Source organism: Apodemus sylvaticus, chromosome 4, assembly GCF_947179515.1.
Source record: "Apodemus sylvaticus chromosome 4, mApoSyl1.1, whole genome shotgun sequence".
NCBI classification, from domain to species: Eukaryota; Metazoa; Chordata; class Mammalia; order Rodentia; family Muridae; genus Apodemus; species Apodemus sylvaticus.
In genome coordinates, this window is record NC_067475.1 from 109,309,060 (window position 1) to 109,331,984 (window position 22,925).

At 42.0% G+C, this 22,925-nt stretch overlaps 1 protein-coding gene across 2 annotated transcripts in view; it reads left to right on the top strand.

Annotated features, from left to right (window-relative positions):
• The first annotated feature begins 10,178 nt into the window (after positions 1-10,178).
• The window catches only part of Clrn1 (clarin 1), a 35,032-nt gene continuing 22,285 nt past the window's right edge, over positions 10,179-22,925 (top strand). For both annotated transcript variants that reach the window (XM_052178718.1, XM_052178719.1), the window contains exon 1: positions 10,179-10,431. In XM_052178718.1, coding sequence (XP_052034678.1) covers positions 10,179-10,431 — 253 coding nt within the window. The remainder of the gene's footprint in view (positions 10,432-22,925) is intronic.

Genomic DNA, 22,925 nt, shown 5'->3' on the forward strand with positions numbered 1-22,925 from the left:
CCCCTTTCCTGGTTCTCCCCTCACCACCGCCCAGAATTTTTGAGGGAATTTTCTTGACTAGGATAATTGAAGTGGGACAAGCCACCTTAATGTGAATGGTGAGCGGCATCTAAGAGGATCTGAGGGTAAAGCTTCTGCGTCTTGCCTGTTTGCTCTTCTGCCCTGTTGTTCCTCTGTCCTGTAGCTACCGCTGCCACGGAAAATGTTGTGTCATCCTTCACTGCCATCAGAACCCAGCTTCTTGCACCTCCCAGCTAGACTGAAGCCGAGCATTTCTCTAGGAGTCATTGCCAGGGTGGAGGAGCTTCAGCACCCAGTCTTGTGCATTGAGAAGCTATGTGTTCTCAGCCTCTTCCTTGTAAAAATAGCCGTCCTGAACTACCCAAGCCATGCCGTGTAAGCCAAGTGAATAAACTCCCCTTTCATAGGTATGAACACTGTCAATTCTGCTCCTCTAAAGAACCCTGACCGTTCACCCTGTCTTCCCATTTTAAACATACGAACTTCCAGTGTTGAGAATTATATATATTCAAGGTTACTTTGGTGTGGTGAAGACATAGATTAAGAACAAGAAGAATATTTAAATGACTAAAATCAGAAATGGAAGTAGATATTTTGTTTTGAAACTGGAAAGTCTCACTATGTTGTCCAGGCTGGTCTAGAACTTTTGGACTCAAGAAATAATCCTCCTGTTTCATCCTCCCTAGTAGTTACAAGCATGTACCACCAAACCTGTGTTGGAAAAGAGTATGTTATTGTCAGTTCTACAGAAATAAACCATATAAAAAAGGAAAAGGTTCAATCAGAGGTCAACAAGCTGAATTACTTAGATGAAATGGACAGGTCCTCAGGAACACAAAACTTATGAAGACTGAATTTCAAAGATATTGATAACTTGACTAAGTAACAAAAATAGCAATCTGGAAAAGAAAATCAGTACAGCAAATCTGACAAGATATTTAAAGAAGAAACTAGACCAATCCTTTTGGGTGTTTTGGTTTTTGTCGAGACAGGGTTTCTCTGTATAGCCCTAGCTGTCCTGGAACTCACTCTGTAGACCAGGCTGGCCCCAAACTCAGAAATCTGCCTGTTTCTACCTCCCAAGTGCTAGGATTAAAGGCATGCCCCACCACTACTCGGCTAGACCAATCCTTCTTAAACCTTTCCAAAATAACCAAAAAAGTTACTTCCTAACTTATTCCATGAAACCATTACCCCATTATAATATTCAGCAAAACACACCACAAGAAAAGAAAACTACCACGGCATGCTGTTACATGTCTGCAATCCCAGTTGTTGAGACAGATGCAGGAGGATCAAAATTTGTGGTCAGCCTGAGTCATATAGTGAGACCCTGTTTCATAGAATTGAGGGTGAGAATAAACTTTAGTAGAGAGAGGTATTTCCTTAGCGTGAGCAAGGTCCCGGATTCAACCGCCAGCCTCAAAGAGGAGGGGGGGAAGGAGGAAAAAGGGGGGAGAAGACAGAAAGCAGAGGGAAGGCAGCAGGCAGGCTGTAGACTGATTGATATGCCTTATAAATATTCATTTAAGAATTGCTTTCTTTTTCCAAGACAAAGTCTCACCTGCATCTCTGGGTGTCTTGGAACTCACTATATAGACCAAGCTGGCCTCAGACTCACGGAGAGTGGCCTGTCTCTGCCTCCCAAGTCCTGGAACTAAAGCCGTGTGCCACTACGCCCAGCTGGCAGAAGACAAGACTTGTTCACAAAATTTTAGCAAAACAAATTCAGCAGCACATTAAAAACACTCTGCATAATGGCCAACTGGTATTTATTGCTGGAATACAAGATAATTCAACCCATGCAAATTGGTTACTAGAATATACTGCATTGATTTAAAAAAGCAAAACCTTACATAATCATCTGAGTTTAGGCAAAAATTTACAAAGTTTAGCATTGTTTTATGACTTTGAAATTCAGCTCAGCTGTTCAATACTTAAAGGCCAAGAAGAAATGAAAACTATCCCATTGTGCTAGGGGCCACATATGAAAAACTCAGAGCAGACATTATACTTCATGCTGTGTTTGCCCTGTAAGATGGGGTGGGGGGGATGATGGCTGCGGTTGCACTTGTATTCAGCTGGTACTGAGCCTTACAGGTCAGGTGCATCCTCTACCTCTGAACAAAACCCCCAGCCCTCAGGGTGCCGTTTGCACCTTTTCTGCTCTGCCAAATTCCTTAAAAGACTGACTTTTGGTTTCTAGTTGAGATTGCCAACTAGAGCAATAACAGGCCGGAGAAGAAGGAAGGACAGGTTGATGGACTGGGCCTCCCTGTCTCCTCTGTTTTCACAGGGACTGCTCCGTGCCTTGAAGCTTGTCTAAAGACCACCCACACCTTGGTAAACTGCTCCTTTGTTCAAATCTTGTCTTCTGCCCCCAAGATAACCACATTTATATAACCCAATGTTTCCCTGAGAGGATCCTACAAGGAGAGATAATGAAGGAGGGAAGATTGTCCTGCTCTAGAATCTAGCCCAAGTATTAGATGCAGTAAGTTGATTTTTCTGGAGTTCTGAGTATGGTTTTCTTTCAACCAGGTGACGACAGATTAAAAGGCAAGGCAAAATACTAGCTTAGAATTTTCAAAGTTCCCAAACACTCCCTTGGCTTAGACAGCCTGTTAAACGTGTGTGTGTGTGTGTGTGTGTGTGTGTGTGTGTGTGTATACACAGCCAGCCAGCCAGCAGCTGGAAGCAGGCATCTAGTTAGAACAATAAAGCTTGATAAGTGTTCTATTTAAAGGGATCCCACATTTCTTATCATCTCTGCCCACCACTGCTAATGCAATGCCCCTGTGTCAACAACCCAACAGTCCAAGTTTGCAGGACAGAATGTTTTCCAGCTTTCCGATGCTAACCTTTTCTACTTTGACGGTCTCTCTGAAATTTACATCGCTAGTTTTTTAAGAGAAGAACTGACCAGTTTCCCAGGCGCTCTCTGAGCTCACATCCCTTCTCCTTCAGCAGTGTTAGGAAGCTAGGTGTGTACCACTCCTCCTAACCATACTCTTTGTCTAAGAATTTCTTTAACTAATTCAAGTTACCAAGATTTTATTACATGCATTTTCTTCTAAACATTTTGTACTTTAGGCTTTAAATTAAAGGCTATAACAATTTTCTGTTTAAATTTTCATATTTTAAATGGTAAGCCATTTAAAATTTAAGTGCTTAACCATTTAAAATATTGTTAAAATAACACTTTTCACAATGATAAAATATGTCTTACATAATTAATAGGAAAAAGCCAGTGGCTAGCCTTATTCCCCGTAGATGTGGCTGCAGTGAGTGAAGCTTAGTAGATGTCCTTTTTGATGAAAGGTGCTTTCCTTTCCTTTCCTTTCCTTTCCTTTCCTTTCCTTTCCTTTCCTTTCCTTTCCTTTCCTTTCCTTTCCTTTCCTTTCCTTTCCTTTCCTTTCCTTTCCTTTCCTTTCCTTTCCTTTCCTTTCCTTTCCTTTCCTTTCCTTTCCTTTCCTTTCCTTTCCGTGCTTAGGGTCAAACCCAGGCGATTGCATATTCTGAACATGCACTTCACAGCTGAGCTTTGCCTCAGCCTCTAGGGTTTCACGAGTACCAGCTGGGAAGAGGGAACTGCAATTGAGAACATGTCCCCACCAGCTTAGCTTGGGATCAAGCCTGTGGGACATTTTCTTGATTGATGATCTGTAAGGGTGAGTGGTGCTGTCCCTGAGCAGTTGATCCTGGATTCTGTGAGAAAGCAGGCTTGAGCAAGCCTTGAGGAGCAAGGCAGTAAGCAGCACTCCTTCATGGCTTCTTCTCTTTCTGCCTCCAGTTCCTTCCCTATCTTCCTTTGAAGATGGACTGTGATCTAGAACTATAAACAGAATAACTACTTTCCTTCCCAGGTTGCTTTTGATCATGATGTTTTATCACCGCAATAGAAACCATCACCAAGACAACATTCATTTAAATCTGATCTTCCATGAGAAGCCCAGCTAGTTTTTACTTCCATTTTCAGTAGTATCCATGGCTCAGTGCCAGGCGTTTCCATGATGTGAAGGCAATGTCTGATTGCCTTGCTGATCATTATAGATTAAGAGTGAAATGTCTCTAACAGGCTCGTGTCCCTAGCTGGTAGTGCTGTGTAAGGAAGTTTTGGAATCCTTAGAGAATACCCTTTGAACCTTGCAGCCTGGTCCCATCTTGTTCCTGTTTCTCAATTTCTAGCCTGTGAGGAACCCCAGGCACATACCTGGCTGTCACGCCTTCCCTGTGCACATTCCCTGCCCCCTGATTATAGACCACACCCTCTAAACTGAGACAAAGGAAACCTATTCTCCTTTAAGTTATTTTTGCCATATATTTCCCTACAATGATAAGCAAAGTAACTAATGCACCAGTGATCTGTAGATGTGACTACTTTCAGAGATGTGACTCCAACTAAATTAATTCTATGGGAAGTTCAGGCGGAGGATCCTGGGCTTCCCAGAATTCTCCATCTCTTTCACCACTGCTTCTTACCTGAAAGTGACTTCAGAAGGAGGCCTCCATGACCCTTGCGCAACCTGACCTCAATCTGGGGCAGAAGATTATTACCTATTTCCTTGTACTAGACAGCTGGTTAAGTATGATTGACAGAAGCATCTCAAACCCCAGTGGTTCTTTAGATTAAGTAACTGTTTCTACCTTGATGTAATAGCTCACTCAGACACTTTCCCAGACCTTCTGGGTTAAGCACTTTATTGGTTATCATGGTTTCATTTGTTTGCAGAGCTGGAGAGTTAGCTCAGGGTCTTGATCTCTCTAGACAGGTTCACTCACGCTGGGTTTCATGTCCAATCTTGGGTTCTGGTTTTAAATGCCAACCTAGACTTGGCATGACATACTGACAAGAAACCAAGACAAGTACAATGGTGCCATGAGACCTCATTTGGTGGATCACAGGGTGGCCCCTTTCCTCCCAGTCCCTGATAGGCATGTCATGTCTGTTGTCCTTCTCTAAATGCCCCATACCAGCAGCCCCAAAAAGCCCTACTTAGAGTTGTCCCACCCAGCCTGAGTCCACAGTGGATTCATCAGTATTCAGGGAGAACTTTGCTTTTTCTTTCTTCCCTTCTCTCAATCTTTTTAATCCTCTAGTTCAGGCAATTAGCTCTACAAATATTAGCTGCAATCAAGGTCTAGCACATGTGGTAATTTCCTCTCTAATAAATCAATCAATTCTTTCTATGAAGTGTTTTTCCCCCTCTCACAGTCATTAGAGAATTACAATGCGACTTGAAGATCACCAGCAACTTGAATTAGTCAAGGAGTGTCAATCAAACTTGCCTGAGTTTGCTTTAGAGATAAGAAAAAATAAAATAGATTTACAAAGGCCTCTTGTCTTAGAAGAGCGAGTTTCTCAGACCCTTGTTGAATTTCTCTTAGAGACGTCCTGGACCACTATGAGCCAATTCTACGCATGCAAAACCAGATAACATGTAGAACTTTGCATTGGTCAACAAATCGATAACTGGAACAACCATCGTGCAGAGTATCTAGGTAGTATGATATGCTTCCAGACATAACTGGGAAGGACAGAGAAGAAACAATGCAAATAAGCAAGAAGACACATTTTAGGCCCAGAGAGAGCTAAACATCCCTAGAGGGCTTCCCAAGCTGGACCAGGGGGCTCCGGGGAGCATAGGACACAAGGCTGGGAGAGAGAGTCCTTCCATTGCTACATTTGCAACCTAGCAGCTCATTCTTCATGTTATTTCATGCAAGCGTTCAGATGAGAACATAGTTTTCTGCTTAGAGATTATGTGAGCATCGCCAGTGTGGGCCAGGCCACCATGTTCATAAATCCACAAAACTAATGACAGAGAAAAGCATCGATTTAGTGAGGAACACAAAATCTATCCAGTTATAACCCAGGCTACCCTGTGCTTTATATTCTGCATGGGACTGAGGGATGGAGAGACTTTAATCCTCCTTTTCTTTCTTCCTTCTTTCTTTCCTCTTTCCTCTCTCTCAAGGCAGCCGAATTAGCAAGAGAAGAGGCCAGACTGCTTGTATTAGAAACCGAAATGACCTACGATTGTGTTCTCTCCTCTCTAGTTCTCTAGTCACTGGAAAATTATATCATTATCCAGCACCTGAGAGGGGTCACGGGGGAGAGGGTGAGGCCTGGTTCCATTTTCTTAATGTCACCCAATGTTAAAATGAAAAGAAGTGACGGTTTCAGTAGGATCCTTGGTGAAAACTTGCTGACATTAATGACTCAAATTCTCAGAGAGACTGCAAGGAAAACGGTGTCATCACTGTCATTCAAGACATTTCAGATGAGATTTCAAAAGAAGGCTGTCAGCATAATGACTGCCAGGTTCCATTATATCATCCTCAGAGGGCGGATCACACACTACTATGCGGTCTGTGGGTGGTTGACATTATCAAATGAAAGGAAACGGCACAGGGAAGAGGTGAGGTGGGCGTGGGGTCCCACCGGGAGCTGCCTTCCATGAGCAGGATCCATCACTACTGATCTGCAGATAGTACCTGGGGGCAGACGCTCGCAGCTCATCCCACTCATGGGGGGCCAGCCAGAGGAGCCCATGCACACGGTGCAGAAGGAATGTGCGAAGGCTGGAGCTATAGATGTTTGTGCCTGTTTATTAATTTATCAGGAGAATATTCCTCCCTAGCAACCAGGATAAGGACAGCCTTCTGGCTGTGTGCACTCCAGCACTGAGAAGCCTGGCTAATAATCAGGAGAGTTAAGTGTCTGGTGAACAAGGGTAGCAGCGTTCAACCCTGGCTGCACATTGCAATCATCGGGTGATTGGGTGCGAAGGCCACCCTAAAATCAAACGCGACTGAGCCTCCAATGAGGTGCAGATGCCAGTATTTTAAAAAACCTCTGCAAAATGATTCCAATGAGCAGACAAACTGAGCACCCCTTGAACAGAACAAAGGGCATGACTTTAGGTAAGCAATCTAAATGTGTTCAGTAAAGACAACAAAGTTTCACTGCCATAGTTTTATTAAAAAGAGGAAATTTTAACATAGGAGTAGGAAGGATATGATTTTGGGATGAGGAACTAACTCACTGTGCTATATTTATTTTCTGTGTCTCTACACACAGGAATCTCTTCATTGTAGAAGGAGGCAACCCTAAAGGGTTAAACAATCAAATTGCTTTCTCCATCTTTGGTCAGAGTCCAATATGGTGGCTACTCACTAGTTGTATAGTCACTGAGAAAGGATATCATTATCTAGCCCCAGAGAGAGGGTGCGGGGGACAGGGCTAGGCCTGGTCCCATTTTCGTAGACACCTTTGGCAGGTTTTTTGGCTAATTAAACCACTGTTTAATGTTCACTAATTCTTTCTCTCTTGCCACTTTCTTTCTGAGGAGGTGTTAATATAATTGATTATGATGCAGCTTCTTTCCCCAGGCTTTAAAGATGGTCTGGTTTGGGGCTTTTTTGTTTGTTTGTTTGTTTGTTTGTTTGTTTTTGTTTATCCCAGTTGCCACATGTGTTGATGGAATAAACTGGATTATATCTAGATACCTGCAAACCAATGTTTTGAGGATAAATGGAACACATATCCTCAGTAAGTAAGCGCTCACTGGGTTCCCCTATGATGACCGACACCCTGAATCCAGTAGAGAATTTTTTGGCCGGCCCAGTTATCTGAGAGGAGCTCTTTGTTAAGTGTCAAATTTCATACAATAAAAGGCCTTACTTATATTTTAAAACCTTATTGTGTGAGTTTTATATGCCAGTTTTTCTGAGGCTGACGGATGTTGTCTCCTCTGGTCAGAAGGAGTGTCAATACCTTAGCCAGTCGACATTTAGTTGTCTCTCCTCAACCATCAGGGGCTAGAGAGCTGTGAGGGAGCAAAGCTGGGCCAGGAACTGTTCTCTTCTTCCTCAAGCCTGGGAGCCCAAAGCTCCCTCCAAACTATGTATAGTGAAGAGACTCATCTACGGCTCACAGTGAAATTAATCAGCCATGAGTTTCCTTAAAGCTATAATCTTACAGGTGGGTCAGGACAATAGAAATTAGCACACGCATATGGCCTAGGTCACACGGGCAGTTCTGTGTGCTGCAGTCTGTGTTCTCCAGACACCTGAGCTGTAAAAATAGCAATGGACAACCCTGCCCTGGTACTGCCAACCCAATCCAGATGAAGTACTTCCCTCTCTTCATGGTCAGCACTTTGCTTTAGAAAAGCATATAAATCACAGAACTCTGTTAATAAGGCCAATGTGTTACTTGACCTCTCTGACCTCAACGTCTCTATCTGCACAGTGGGATATCATCATCACCATCATCATCATCATCATCATCACCATCATCATCATCATCACCATCATCATCATCATCACCATCATCATCACCAGCAGCAGTAGCAGCAGCAGCAGCAGCAGCAGCAGCAGCACACTTGCTATATTACTTGTAAGAATTAAATAACAGGTGAAATGCTTAATGAGAGCCAAGCTTGTACTGAAACTCAGAGCCCAGCATAACATGAAATGCACATATACTCAGGAAAAAATCTCTGTCATGTACACACACACACACACACACACACATACAGAGAGAGAGACAAACAGACAGAGACAGAAACAGAGACAGAGAGACAGAAAGAGAGACAGAGACAAAGACAGAGAGAGAGACAGAAAGAACACAGAGACAGAAAGAAAGAAAGAAAGAAAGAAAGAAAGAAAGAAAGAAAGAAAGAAAGAAAGAAAGAAAGAAAGAAAGAAAGAAAGGAAGGAAGGAAGGAAGGAAGGAAGGAAGGAAGAATACACAGAGAGAAAGAACACAGAGACAGACAGACAGACAGACAGAAAGAAAGAAAGAAAGAAAGAAAGAATACACAGAGAGAAAGAACACAGAGACAAACAGACAGACAGACAGAAAGAAAGAAAGAAAGAAAGAAAGAAAGAAAGAAAGAAAGAAAGAAAGAAAGAAAGAATACACAGAGAGACAGAAAGAACACAGAGACAGACAGACAAGCAGGCAGATATACAGAACACAAAGAGACAGACAGATGGAACAGAGAGGGTGAGAGACAGACAGACCACACAGAGACAGAAAAAGGGACAGAGAATCAGAACACACAGGCAGACATACAGAACAGAGACAGAGAGACAGAAAGGGCCATTTTACTTTTTTTTTTTTCTCATGAGGATCCTCACTGGGTACCCAGAGTTACAAAGTAGTTAGTGAATTCCATGCTTGAATTTTCAGGACTTAATTCCTAAACCAAATACACATTGCTACATAACATTGTTTGGGCCTTTGTCTCTTGTTTCTTGAATGGTTATTTTTCCTGGAGACCTGCTTTTTGTGGTGGATCTGTCAGATCACAGTGCTTCTTCCCCTGTCAGTGCTCTTACCTTTATACATCCCGCTGCTTCTTTGACCCCACAACAAGGCTTTCTTGCTGTGGTACTGATACAGCCAAATGTTTTCAGATGAAAGTGTTTATAAATGTAGATATTTGCAACTCTATCTCTGTGTATCTGTGCCTCCAAAAGAATCAAATTCTAAGTAGATCCCATAGAAAATGTGGGGGTAGAAGAATTGGGGGTGAAGAGGACAGGCATGTGTAGCTTTGGGAATCTTCATGCCTACACCAGATGCAATGTGGTACCATGGTTCACCTAACTAAAACTAAACATTTTAAAAATCAATTAATTATTATTACCTGTGCCAAAGCTCCCATTCTCCCACTGCTAAGAGCAAACAAAACCCAGAAATAAAATCTCATCAGTACATGAATGTCTCACATTGCTGCAAACTTACGGTAGGAGCCAAGCCTCTTTCTGAAGGCTTCAGCTCACCCAATCAGACAACAGGCTAGGGAGGGGTGGCTTCTCTCAAGTTACACCCAGGACTCCATCTGCTACCCTAGACCTCTCTTAGTAAGTGACGCGGGAGGGGACCGTGAAGGCAGTTTGGAAGAGTTTTATTGTACAAACTCTTAATCCAAAGATATCTGTTTAAGGAAAGCAGCAAAAGAACAAAGCCCACTGTGGGTGAGGAAGGATGCTTCGTGGACTGGCACTCTGCCTGGTGGAACCACTGTAAGGAAGGACAGTGTTTGTCAGCTGCTGTAATAAATGCAGCGGACGGGGCGTTCTCTTGATGCTCACAAAGGTCTTTGTTTTAAGCTTTGTCTTTACCGAAGCCTCTTCTCATCATGCCAAGCCAGCAGAAGAAGATCATCTTTTGCATGGCTGGCGTATTGAGCTTTCTCTGTGCTCTTGGAGTGGTGACGGCAGTGGGGACCCCACTGTGGGTTAAAGCCACTATCCTGTGCAAAACCGGAGCTCTGCTCGTCAACGCGTCAGGGAAGGAGCTGGACAAGTTTACGGGCGAGATGCAGTATGGCCTTTTCCACGGAGAAGGCGTAAGGCAATGCGGGTTAGGAGCAAGGCCTTTCCGGTTCTCGTGTAAGTAACGCTTCTGTCTGAATTAGTGCTTTCTGAACATTTTTCCAGCTGTTGCAAAGACACGAAGAGGATCTTGTCCTGTCTATTACAGGACTATTCAAACCTCAGTGAACCATGGGAAACACGTGGGACTCTAAGCAACTTCTTCTCCCTTGTTTTTGTTTTTATTCTTACTATTTTTTTTATTCTTGCTATTTTTACTATGATCATATAGAATGAATTGTTACGATGTTAAGCTCTTTGAAAGTATAACCCTTTACAGAGGTTGACAAGATGACTACCATTAAGGTATGTGTGGAGTTTGATCCTCAGTACTTGTATGATGAGAACAGAAAACCAAGCTCCCCAGGTTGACCTCTGGGGAACTATGGTACTCATATGAATGCTTGAGTGCATACATGGGTCTCTCTCTCTCCCTACCTCCCTCCCTTCTCCTCCTCCCTCCCCTCCTCCCTTCCCTTTCTTCCCTCATTCCCTTCCCCTCCCCCCCCCCAGTGTGTGACTTCAAAAATGAAAGTATAACCCTCAAGATTGTTAAGTATTACTAATAATAGGGCATCTTCGTTAAAGAAAAACAGTACTTGAGAAAATAGGAACTCTGTAAGGAATGATCTCTGTGCCTTTTGTCCTTTAAAAAGGAACTAGTTTACTTGCTTTTCCATTTGCCCATGACTGTTTCTTACCCTGCCCCACACCGCTAGAACCCTCAATATTGATTTAATAACTTCTGTTTTCATATTTAACCAATTTAGAATTATTTGCCTACAACATCTTTAAAGTGATCTGCTGAGAAATGCATGCCAACAGTACATAAAACCCGACTGACCTTCAAATATGGCAGGGAGTAGGAGATATTTTCTGGTATGATTTGTGCAAAATGAAAGTGTTATCCGGAGTATTTATAACATGCTTATCTTGAGATGAGAAGTTTAAAAAAAAAAAACTACCATGAGAATGGGCAACTCATTAAATGAAAATTAATAAACAGCCATTTGTTGTATCTCGTACTACACACACCCAGAACTTATTATTATTTCAAAGGGTTGGTTTGGAGCAATCTTATGAAGACACAGTCAGTAAATTACTGCATAAATCACTTTTCAGGAAAAGGAGACTCCCAATTGAGGCATTAAAATGAATTATTATTTTGCCTGAGCGTCTTTTCTCCTCTAATATAGGTAGAAGGTGAAATTAATTGAATTTATTATTAACATATGCAGCATCTAATTAAATTTCAGCTCTGGCCCATTTATATTTCTGCAACATTCCTTGTATCGCCTAAGCAGTCATTTGGCACTAACCTCCAACTCATATAGGTTACAAAGTGTTATGAATTGTCACAGGGCTTCAGAAAATCCCCAAGAATTAGCCTTCAGCTTTTCAAGGGAAGATCGTCAACTAGATTTGCTGAAGTGGATACACCTCCGTTCTCTGAATGGCTAATTTAGTTCATTATGATAACTGAGCTCCAAGAGTTGCTCAGCTTTGTTGGAGGTGGGGGTAGGAGGGAGAGCAGAGCAGAATCCTGTGTGCTTTGCAACTGTATTACAAAAAATAAAATAGAAAAACAGAGGAGATGATTTCACTGTGAGTCACCAGCCAGCTAAAGCCTGGAAGCAGCTTCTCACAAAGGAATTCAGACAAAGGCAGGAATGACAGGGACTGTTCCAGAGGCCTTGTGTTTATCTCAGTGAATAGGAGGTAAAGGTGGCTTCTGCCACAGGATGTGTTTCAAAACAGTAACAAGATGTTTTCTTCACACTTCCTGCGTTGTCGCTAGCTACTTCACGTGCTCTGTCTTGCTTGCCTTCACAGCCCAGAGCCACATGTGTTCTTGTGGTTCAGTGAGTGATTTCTGTGGCTGCATCTCTTAGGCTGGCCTTACACAGGAAGTTCTAGTCAAGTGCTCAGTCGCCTGTGTTCTATGAGGATTAGCAGAACTGACTGAGCAAAGTTTTGGCAATACCATGGCCTGCCTCACAAATTACAGTGGTTTTCTTGCTCCTCTGAACATTTCTCCCCAGCCTGGTAAAGAAAAGCCTACATTTTGTGTGTGTGTGTGTGTGTGTTCTGTGATGATACGGTATACCTTTCTATACCGTAGGATATACATATTAAGTACACACAAAATAATACATGGAAATATACATATCCAAACTTCGTTTATCTTGTCAAATCCCAGAGAAATATACTAATAATATAATTTTTTTTCTGCCTAAGCAAACAACAACAAAAACTCTTTCAAGATAACATGAAGGAATGTTAGGAAAACTGTACAATATATAAACCCAATGAAATTCTCAATGAGCACACTGCTCATCTAAACACAGGGTTGAGACTCCCTACCAACATGCTTTTGAAGCACTCTGTGCCTCTGAAGTCCACACTCCCACTGCAGTGTAGCTGATGGACCACACGGGCTCATTCCGGATGCCGTCTGTACCTAACCAATGGTTTTGCTTCAACTTGTTTAGAAGAAGAGAGCCTTTGGATAAGTTCTCTTAATCGTAAAGTAGATGTCCCATTAACATAAACCGGTAATATAAGACAGTGCTTAAGCCTGTCTTCCTTTGAGCAGTGACAGTGGCCTCCAGAGACTGCAGAGAGCTGTTTCTACAAAACTTGAAATAAATAAAGTAAAAACTTGAAAGCAGTCATTCTCAGAACAGGCCCCTTCCTCATCGTTTCTTTTGAAAGTTACCAAGAAAATATTGGGATCAGAGAAATGCTCCTGTATAGGAGCAATGAAAGGGATAATTTAACAAAGTATTGATCATTTTGTGATCGATTAGTTGTCTTGTTATCATCGGTTGCTATAGACCTAGATTTCAATTCTATTGGAGTTTTATGTGTATTTTGTTTGCCTAGGTTTTGGGGGGTGGGTGGGTACTGGGGTTTAAATACAAGGGGTCTTGCACATGCTGGGCAAGTGCTATGCTACTGAGGCACGGCCCTGGCTGGTTAGATCACCACCGGCCAATAGAGTTACACCATAAGCCCTAGGAACCCTATTAAGCAAAAAAGGTGAAAGTCACCTAATAATTTTCTTTAACTATAACATCCAAAATACTATTATGTAAACATAAAGTCCATATAAAAAACGATTGAAATGTTTTACATGTTTCTCGGTGCAGTCTTTGAATTCTAGTGCATGTTTATATGGTACACTAATTGAGACTGGTCACATTAAAGTGCTCGTTTTAATACCACTTTATTGTCCTGTATGGATCTGGATGGAGATGTACTCTAAATAAATTGGCTATTGACAGTGTCCATATTTTAACTGACTTTTTGCTTGGCTCTGTTGGATGAGATTATGTGTGTGACTTTTATGTGCAATGTTTATGTCACTTTTAAAGCCCATATATACATATATATATATATATATATCCCATATATATTATATATAGTATATATATATACACAATATATATGTATACACAATATACATGTATATATATTGTGTACACAATATATATTGTGTATATGTGTACACAATATATATACAATATATATAATATATATATATTGTATAGCATGAGAATAAAGAGTGAATAAGAAGAGTTTGGCAAATGCTGTGTGTTTGTTCCTATTAAATGCTCCCTACTGACTATTCTATCTCTTTTAATTATCACGCGGTCTTGCTCTGTTAGCATGCAAAGTTATGCTGGAAAAACTTCTGCCTCATTTGTTTTGACTGATTCTCATCTATCTATGGGTCAGTGGTTCATTTACTAGAGGTCACTAGCATTTCTGCCAAGACCATGGTTTCATTCATTATAATGAGCAGATGTTTGTCTGTGAAGGCAACAGAACTGGTTGATAATAGTTCTTCATCATAGGTCACCTGTAAAATTTCAATGACAGTGTTAAAACACCAAATGCAGCCATCAAGATAGAAACTGCCACTTTTAAGTCCTCCCTGGCCCTGCCTGCCCTGTGTGTGTGTGTGTGTGTGTGTGTGTGTGTGTGTGTTTTGTTGGTTTGAAACATTACAGAACATTATCAAAACATGATATTCAAGAATCATATGGTATCAATCATTCCTAGATATACTGATCTGTTCACTGCCAATACAGTTCAATGAGCTGGTAAAAAGAAAAACCATATGGAGTTTTTAATGTGAAAAAATAGGATTTAACCAATCATGTATTTCAGCTTCCAACTTTAGTCATACTTTTAAAGCATTTTAATTTGGGCCCCATGATTGAACATTCGTAAAAGCCTTGACAGAACCAGTGTATTTCATATTTTGGGAAAGAAGAGATTCTTTACAAAATCAGACCCAGATTGCATAGTGGATGTTGAAATTATTTCTGTGAATAAGAAGGTGACTTCCTGAGCATATTGTGGTGCAGAATAGTATAGATTGGGGGTTATCGTGAGCACGAATGAACCCTAACCCTCTATCTCCTACGATGTGTCTCTTGTCCTCTGCTGGCCCATCCTGGCCTTCCTGGGCTCCCTGCAGCTCTCTGTGGCTTTCTTGCAAGAGCTGGTGGTTTAATGTCCTTCTAATGAAACCTTGACCTGTCTCCTTCCTTCTTCTGCACACAGCCTGTGTGGATGCTGGCATGAGGAGATGGGTCCGGGAGAGAAGCATGCATGGTTTATCTCTGTTTTCCTTGTGGGAGGAAGGAATTCATCAACCCAGAAAGCACAGGCCTCCTGTCTTTTACTTTGGAGGTGCTTTATCTAGACTCATTCACCCATGAAACAGTCCAGTAAATACAGACCTTCTCCATGTAATCAATAGTAATCAATGGAACAAATGTGAGGTTTTGAGTTCTCTCAGCTGCACAGCCTTCTACCCTTCCTAAGCCTTGCTGTTCATTCCTCTGCTTTTCCTAATACCTGTATTATACAAATTTGAGCACACACATTTCTGCTCTGCACAGAGAGCCTGAACCCCAGAAGACAGGGATACGTACTACTCATGAATGTACTACCCCAAAACCAGGCCATGAAACAGAGTATAGCTCAAAGAAGACTTCACAACTGTTTAATAGTTGACTCTGTTTGGAATCCAGCATCCTAGGCTGGAGGTGAATTCCCACCACCGGCTGGGGCTCAGGTGTTTGGTACTCTGATCACTGTGTGAAATGTTTTCTTCTTCTTCTATGATAAGATGGGGCTAGAACTGTGTAGTCACCGAACATATCTTTTAATTCCAATGTTCTGCGATACATACAATGAATGACCTGCTGATTTAGATAAGGTCCTTGAGGACTTAAAATTGTCCAACCTTTTTAGTCTCTGTCACGTGATGTCTGCCCTGGCTGGCAGATTTTGGCCACCATTTTTAGAAATAGTGAGTCACGTCATGTTTTATGAAGTATTCTCAAATGCGCACCGTGTGTCGGGTCCCAGGCTCATTTCTTTCCTTCCCTGTCACACTCTTTTTAATTTTTTATGTGGAAAGTGGGAGGCTGGTAAAGGATCTCCTTAGGAAAGGGCTGCTTCGGAATTTAGCAGCAGGGGCTGGGGTTTCTGAGAGCAGCCCCTCTCATCAGCACCCAAATGCCCGAGTCAGAATAGAAAAGGCGCCTCAGTGACAGCAGAGAAGGGGTGGGGAACTCTCCTCTTCATTTCTTTGTTTTTCTCTGTGAATTCCTTGCCTGTCCTCTGTGAAAAATGCCCATCAATCTAATTTCTCATCCTGAAAATGGCAAGAAATCATCTGTCTGTTTAACATTTCAAAGGTATTCTTCACCCAAAAAGAGGTTCTGGATGTTTTTCTGTACACATTGGGAAATGTCAGGGAAATACTTTTCAAAAGACAAACATCTGTTTTCCCCTGACCTTCATGGCTCCCTTCTCCCCTTTCCAAATCAAAAGGCCAACAGAATCAGCATTGCTTAACAATCAGAATTTCAGCCATGTGGCCTGGAGCATTAAAGTGCAGTGTGTCAGCTTTCTCTTCCTCTAACTCATCCTGAGCATCGAGCAGACAGCAGGCCACTTACTGTCCCAGAACACTGAGAAGGAAGGAAAATCTCAAGCTACTGCTTTTTTGGAGTGTGTGTGTATATATGTGTGTGGGGGGGGGGCGGGGGGGACAAGTGTCTCACTATGTAACCCTGGCTATCCTGGAATTCAGTATGTAAACCAGGCAGGACTTAAACTCATAGAGACCTGCTTGCCACTGCTTCCTGAGTGCCAGGAATAATAATGATAAATAAAGAAGTCTCACTATGTCTGGATTTTAGAGATTAAAAAAATGTTTGTTTGTTTGTTTTGAGACAGTGTCTTTATACATAGCCCTGCTGTCCTAGAACTTATTATGTAGACCAAGCTGGCCTCAAATCACAGAGATCTGTCTGTCTCTGCCTCCTGAGTTCTGGGATTAAGGTGTGAGTCATTATGCCTAGTTTAAAATTTATTTATTAACTAGTTCATACAAATGATACATATTTTAAAATTCCAAATGATATTTCAATATATGTAACCTCTTTAGATTTTCCTTTTTTTAAAATTAATATTTCTTTTATGTATATGAGTAAATTGCAGCTGTCTTCAGACACACCAGAAGAGGACATCAGATCCCATTACAGTTGGTTGTGAGCCACCATGTGGTTGCTGGGAATTGAACTCAGGACCTCTGGACAAGCCGTCAGTGCTCTTAACAACCGAGTCATCTCTCTAGCCCTAGATTCTCCTTTTTTATGTCTAGAATTGCTTTGCCTACATGTATGTGTGCACCATGTGCATGCCTGGTGTCTGTGGCGGTCAGTAGAGGGGGTTGGATCTCCTTGTGAGACACCGTGTGATTATTAGAAGTGGAACCTGGATCTTCTGCAAGAGCAAGAAGTGCTCTTAAACACTGATATTTATAATGTTTAAATTGAGATTATCATATCTCTCCAAACATTTACCATTTCTCTATGGAGAAAACTTACAAAATCCCCTTTGCAGCTTTGCAGAATGCTCACTGTACTATTTTATCTATAGGTATTTCAATGGACAGTGGATCTTCCTGGACCCACCTAACTGTCTGATACAATTTGATGGGACTCTTCCCCTTCTCAGCATCTTCTTTAATGTGATCTTGAAACCTCACCAGAACTTATCTCTAAATTCACTCCTTGCTTTTTGAAGTTCACATTTCAATCCCTAAACACCCTGGCCTAAACAATCCTGCTTGATGATGTAGATTAATCAGGTCACGTGATTCAGTCTAGTCTCTGAGCTGTGAATTACATTGTTTCGGTATCCACAGTTTAGGTTTAAGACAAAGGTATCTGATAACACTCTTTAATTGACTATGGTTTTTATGGTATGACTGTTAATGAGTTTGTTCAAATTGTATATGACAGTTAGATGGTCAGGAAGATCCACTGTGCTGTGTCCCTGGAGCAACTCTAGTCAAAATAATACAGTGGACATTCTGTAATGCTCCAAAAGGGATTTGGTTTGAGGGGAGCTGATTGTACCGTAGCCATGAACAGAATGAGAGACTTCCATAAGATGACAGTTTCACAACTGAGCAGGCACCAGCACCTGACTCATTTGAAAAACTAGAAGCAACAAGACAGGATTAGAGCATCAATTAAAGTCTCTTTTTTTTTTGTTTTTGTTTTCTCTGAGGCAGGGCCTCACTGTGTAGCCCTGGCTATCCTAGAACTCACTGCAATCTCCCAGCCTCTGCTCCACAAGTGCTGGGATTAAAGGCATGTGCTGTTCAATATACTTGGCTTCAAGTCAAGTTTATAAAAAATGAAATAACATTTAAATTTCATTTATAAAAAAATTAAATAAACAAAAGCTCCTTTTACCTTAAAAACTCTGTATTCTATAAAGCTAGAATCACATTTTAAAACAAAACTTATATGTAATGCATCTTAATGTTTTTCTATATACGATTCATTTTTGCTGGGGAAACCTTTGTGTGACCCTGGGTACATAGGTAAATAATATAGTTACACAATTCCAACATTTTTGCAGACGGCAGATCATAAAGAAGTGTAGAATAAGACAATTCTTTGCTACATATATAAATTTGTCATTTATTAACAATGAAAGCAATTTTGCATAATAATAACATGAATACGATCATTTCTTTTTACATAAAGAAGTAAGTCTTGGCTGAATATTTAATACATCAGAACACAAAGCATTGCCAACATTTTTTCAGAGCTGATCAATATTTTGCTTTTATGATGGTCAGTGCTGAGGTTGCTACTTTGCATACACATGTAGTGCAAGGAGGAAGAAGAGTGGTTAGAGCCACTTCAAGGAGTGATTGTAAACTCAGTCCCCACCCGAGTCAAAATTTAGTTAACAAATATTTTGAAACTCAAGTCAGCAACTCAAATAGTAAGTTTTAAAATTAAACATTCTAATAATATAATACAATGACAAGTTAACTTGATAATGACATGCTAAGGATGATGTAGGAAACTACTGAAAGGCCTTTGTTTGCCATGATTAAATCATTGTGTGTTTATTAGAGCAGGAAACCTTTACATGCAATTTGTAGTGTAAGACAGTCTGGACTGAGCCCCGGTGTTCTAAGTAGCGTGCATCTCCATTATGTAGTGTGAGTGACTGTGTGGTGTGTATCACCATTGTGTGGTGTGAGTGGATGTGTGGTGTGCATCACCATTGTGTGGTGTGAGTGGATGTGTGGTGTGAGTGGATGTGTGGTGTGCATCACCATTGTGTGGTGTGAGTGGATGTGTGGTGTGCATCACCATTGTGTGGTGTGAGTAGATGTGTGATGTACATCACCATTGTGTGGTGTGAATGGATAGGTGGTGTGCATCATCATTGTGTGGTGTGAATAGATGTGTGGTGTGCATCACCATTGTGTGGTGTGAATGGATAGATGGTGTACATCATCATTGTATGGTGTGAGTGAATATGTGGTGTGCATTGCCATTGTGTGGTGTGAATGGTTAGGTGGTGTGCACATCATTGTGTGGTATGGTTAGATGTGTGGTGTACATCACCAATTGTGTGGTGTGAGTGGATAGGCAGTGTGCATCACTGATCATGTGGTGTGAGTGGATAGGCAGTGTGCATCACCGATCATGTGGTGTGAGTGGATAGGCAGTGTGCATCACCGATCGTGTGGTATGAGTGGATAGGCAGTGCGCATCACCGATCGTGTGGTGTGAGTGGATAGGCAGTGTGCATCACCGATCGTGTGGTGTGAGTGGATAGGCAGGGTGCATCACCGATCGTGTGGTGTGAGTGGATAGGCAGGGTGCATCACCGATTGTGTGGTGTGAGTGGATAGGCAGTGTGCATCACCGATTGTATGGTGTGAGTGGATAGGCAGGGTGCATCACCGATTGTGTGGTGTGGTGGGGTGTACAGTTCATCGTGTGCTCTGCGGCTTCAAAACTGTAATGAAATCGTGTCACGCAACATGGAGTTCCACCTGAAACACCTCAGACTCACTATGCATTTGATCTTGAATTGATTTTTAGTCATTCGGAAACATTTTATTGTTGCCAGACCTTTTAGGCACTCAACATTCAGTCACGTGTGTGACCCCATAATAAGAAGCCGGGCATCAAACAATTAAAACTTTGCTTCCCATAGATTCGCAGCTAAGTGCTCAGGCTAGGTGTGGTGGGCAGAATACTCTCAATGCAGGTACGCCAGACTAAACAGCTTTGGTATCCGGTAGACTCGTCTGTTCAGGCCTGGTGCTTTGCTCCATCTCAGCATCTTGTAACTTCGGCCAAGCCATTCTCAGAAGTTATTACCCCAGTGCAATCATACCCCTGTGGATTCCGGGCCGTTAACTGGGTTCGATTATCAGAGACCCATATGTGCCACAGCAGCTGTGCTCCATAAGCCACCACGGGTGATTAAGACTCACTGGTGGGCTGCCTGCAAGTAGGCTGGAGTCAGGGGGATGCACGCCAGCTGAGAAAGATTCAGGTGAGGTACTGGGAAAATTGGTTTTAAATGGATCTGTCATATCATCCGGTCCCCTCCTTTTAAGGGCCAGTCCATGAATCTCATTCTGTCTGACTACTTAGCCATCAAGAGCTTGGCTCAACACCTTGCGTGTGTGGGTGATATTAAGAAAGATGGGTCCATGGAGAAATCTCTTTTACCAGATTTTCATAACGACTGGCTGCAGACGTGCTGAGGGGAAAATCAGATCAAGAGCATTTCCGTAAAAAGAAAGCGATCTCGCCCCCTCTTATTCTCTTTCAAGAAAATGAATAGCTGAGCACCATGAAGCAAAATAGGTCTTTAAAAATAAAAATGTCTTTTATGTAGAGAGAGACACGTCGAGAAGAAAGGCAGAGCCTCTGATACGGCCTCCGAGGCTTTAATCGGAACAGAAGTTGCTGCGCCATGGCTGACGCCACCATCAAAGGCTGCCTCTGTTCCCAAAGTCTTGCAGACGGCATTATCTACATTTCACATCTGGCAGATGAAGCCAAGAGGTCTGATAAAACCAGATCGATTAGATCAGTGGTCCATGAACCTGGATGCAGCATAGGATCACCTGGGGAGTCTATAAAACTAATGATGCCAGGGCTCCAGCCCAGAACTACTGGATCTGGTTCTGTGGGGCAGATGCTGGAATCTTGGGTTGGTTTAAGAGCTCGCCAGGTGGTTGTAAGATACTGTCGAGGTTGAGGATTGCTGGAGTGATGGTGGTCAGGGCTGGTGGCAGCAAGTGAGGCTAAGAGGTCAAAACTTTCCCGGGAATGAGAGAAGACAAGAGCAAGAGGACGAGAACCAGTATTTAGGATTCCACATTTCAGAGATTTCCTAGTCAGGTTCAAGATGGGAACCTTGGCTTTCCATCACTGAACTATACATATTCTCGGACAACCTAGTGGGTAAATCTCCAGTGTGAAGTGGAATATACTTCCCTGTCTGCCACAAAGGCATTGTTTCTTTGTAATCTGGCCATTTTGTTACACGTCCAGCTGCTTGGGCCAAAGTGTCAACTCTGCCCCTGATAGAATGGCTTCTGGATGCTCCATCCTACCTGCCTGTGTCAGTGAAGCCACCTGATTTGCAGAACTTGGCAGAAGATCTGAGACATGTTCTCTAATCACTTATGCAGAAGCAAAGCTACCATTTTGAGCCACTTCTGTCTGTCTTCTATTCAAAGCCTCTGGTCCTTCCAACAACATGCACAGGGTCCCCTTTAGCAGTATATTATTAATCCTAAGATCATTTTAGACAAGGCATTAGAGTTGTGCCCCCCCAAAATGTGCAACACACAGGAAGTAGAAACAAGAACGGAAGCAGTCTATCTGATGATGGGGAAAATGTGAGACATCGAATAGGCAAGGAACAAGAAAGCCAAAATGTCAGCATTTTAAAAACAGTAATAGCCACCCACCTGTGATGAAGGAAAAAGAGAAAAGATCTGAGCTATAACATAGAATCAAATAGAAAGTTTGTCTTTATTCATTTCACATAATCCAGGGATTACAGTTGGGGGAGGAGGCTCTTTGGTCCCAGTGTAAGACATGCAATCTGATCACCTGTAGTCCCAATGGCCCTTGCCCAGTCCCAGTGGTTGGTCTTCAGACTGGAAAAAGCAGATACTCTACACTGCGTGAGCACATCCCACTCTAGTCAGCTGGGCAACCCTCCTGCTGTTCTCATCAGGTTAAAGAAATATTTAGACAATTACTCCAAAGAGCTTCTACATAAATGATCTCATTTGTGTTTCTCATAAGCTCTGTGACATTGCTTTCTTTCTTCTTTTTTCTTTTTCTTTTTTTTTTTTTTGACACATAATAGTACATGGGCACAATGTGACGCCTCAGTACGTGTATGTGTGTGGCATAGTGATTAAGTCAGCGTAAGTGGCACATCTATCATTTGTGGTGATACATTCAAAATCTTCTCTTTGATATTTTGAAATATGCAATATACTTTTGTTAACTGGAGGTCACCCTACTGTGCAGCAGAGCATAGTTCTCCTGTCTAATTGGAACGCTATGATGGTTGACCAATCTCCCCCTCCCCACCCTGAGCCTAGCCTTTGGTAACTCTATTTCTATGAGACTGATGTTTCATTATCCCCATTTACAGGCCAGGGAGTGGAGATGTTTCGAGATCTTGTACAAAGTAAAGGCAAAACTACATTAGTCCCAAATCTTCATAACCCCCCAAATTCTGCTGTGTTCGGTCTGCGCTCTCTCATCCGACAGCTGGCTACTCGTAGCTCTCCCACCAACAACACCATCAGCCTCTGCTTTTGTGATTCATACCATCTCAGTCCTTTGTCACTCCTGAGCAGCGCTACTTTACACACACACAAAAATCAGATTAAATTTACTAAGACCTTTTTCTAAGACTACTAAATAAGAGGCATGGCAGACTAAAACCAGTAACAGATAAAAGAACAATGAAGGCACTGGATAAAATATAATTTTAAAATATAGCAGCTAAAATAAATTTTGAAGCATTTGAAATGAAAGTCATACATTTGGGGTTATCAATTAAAACATGGATTCATGATAATCAGTAAAGGAACAAACTTAACACTTAGTAATTAC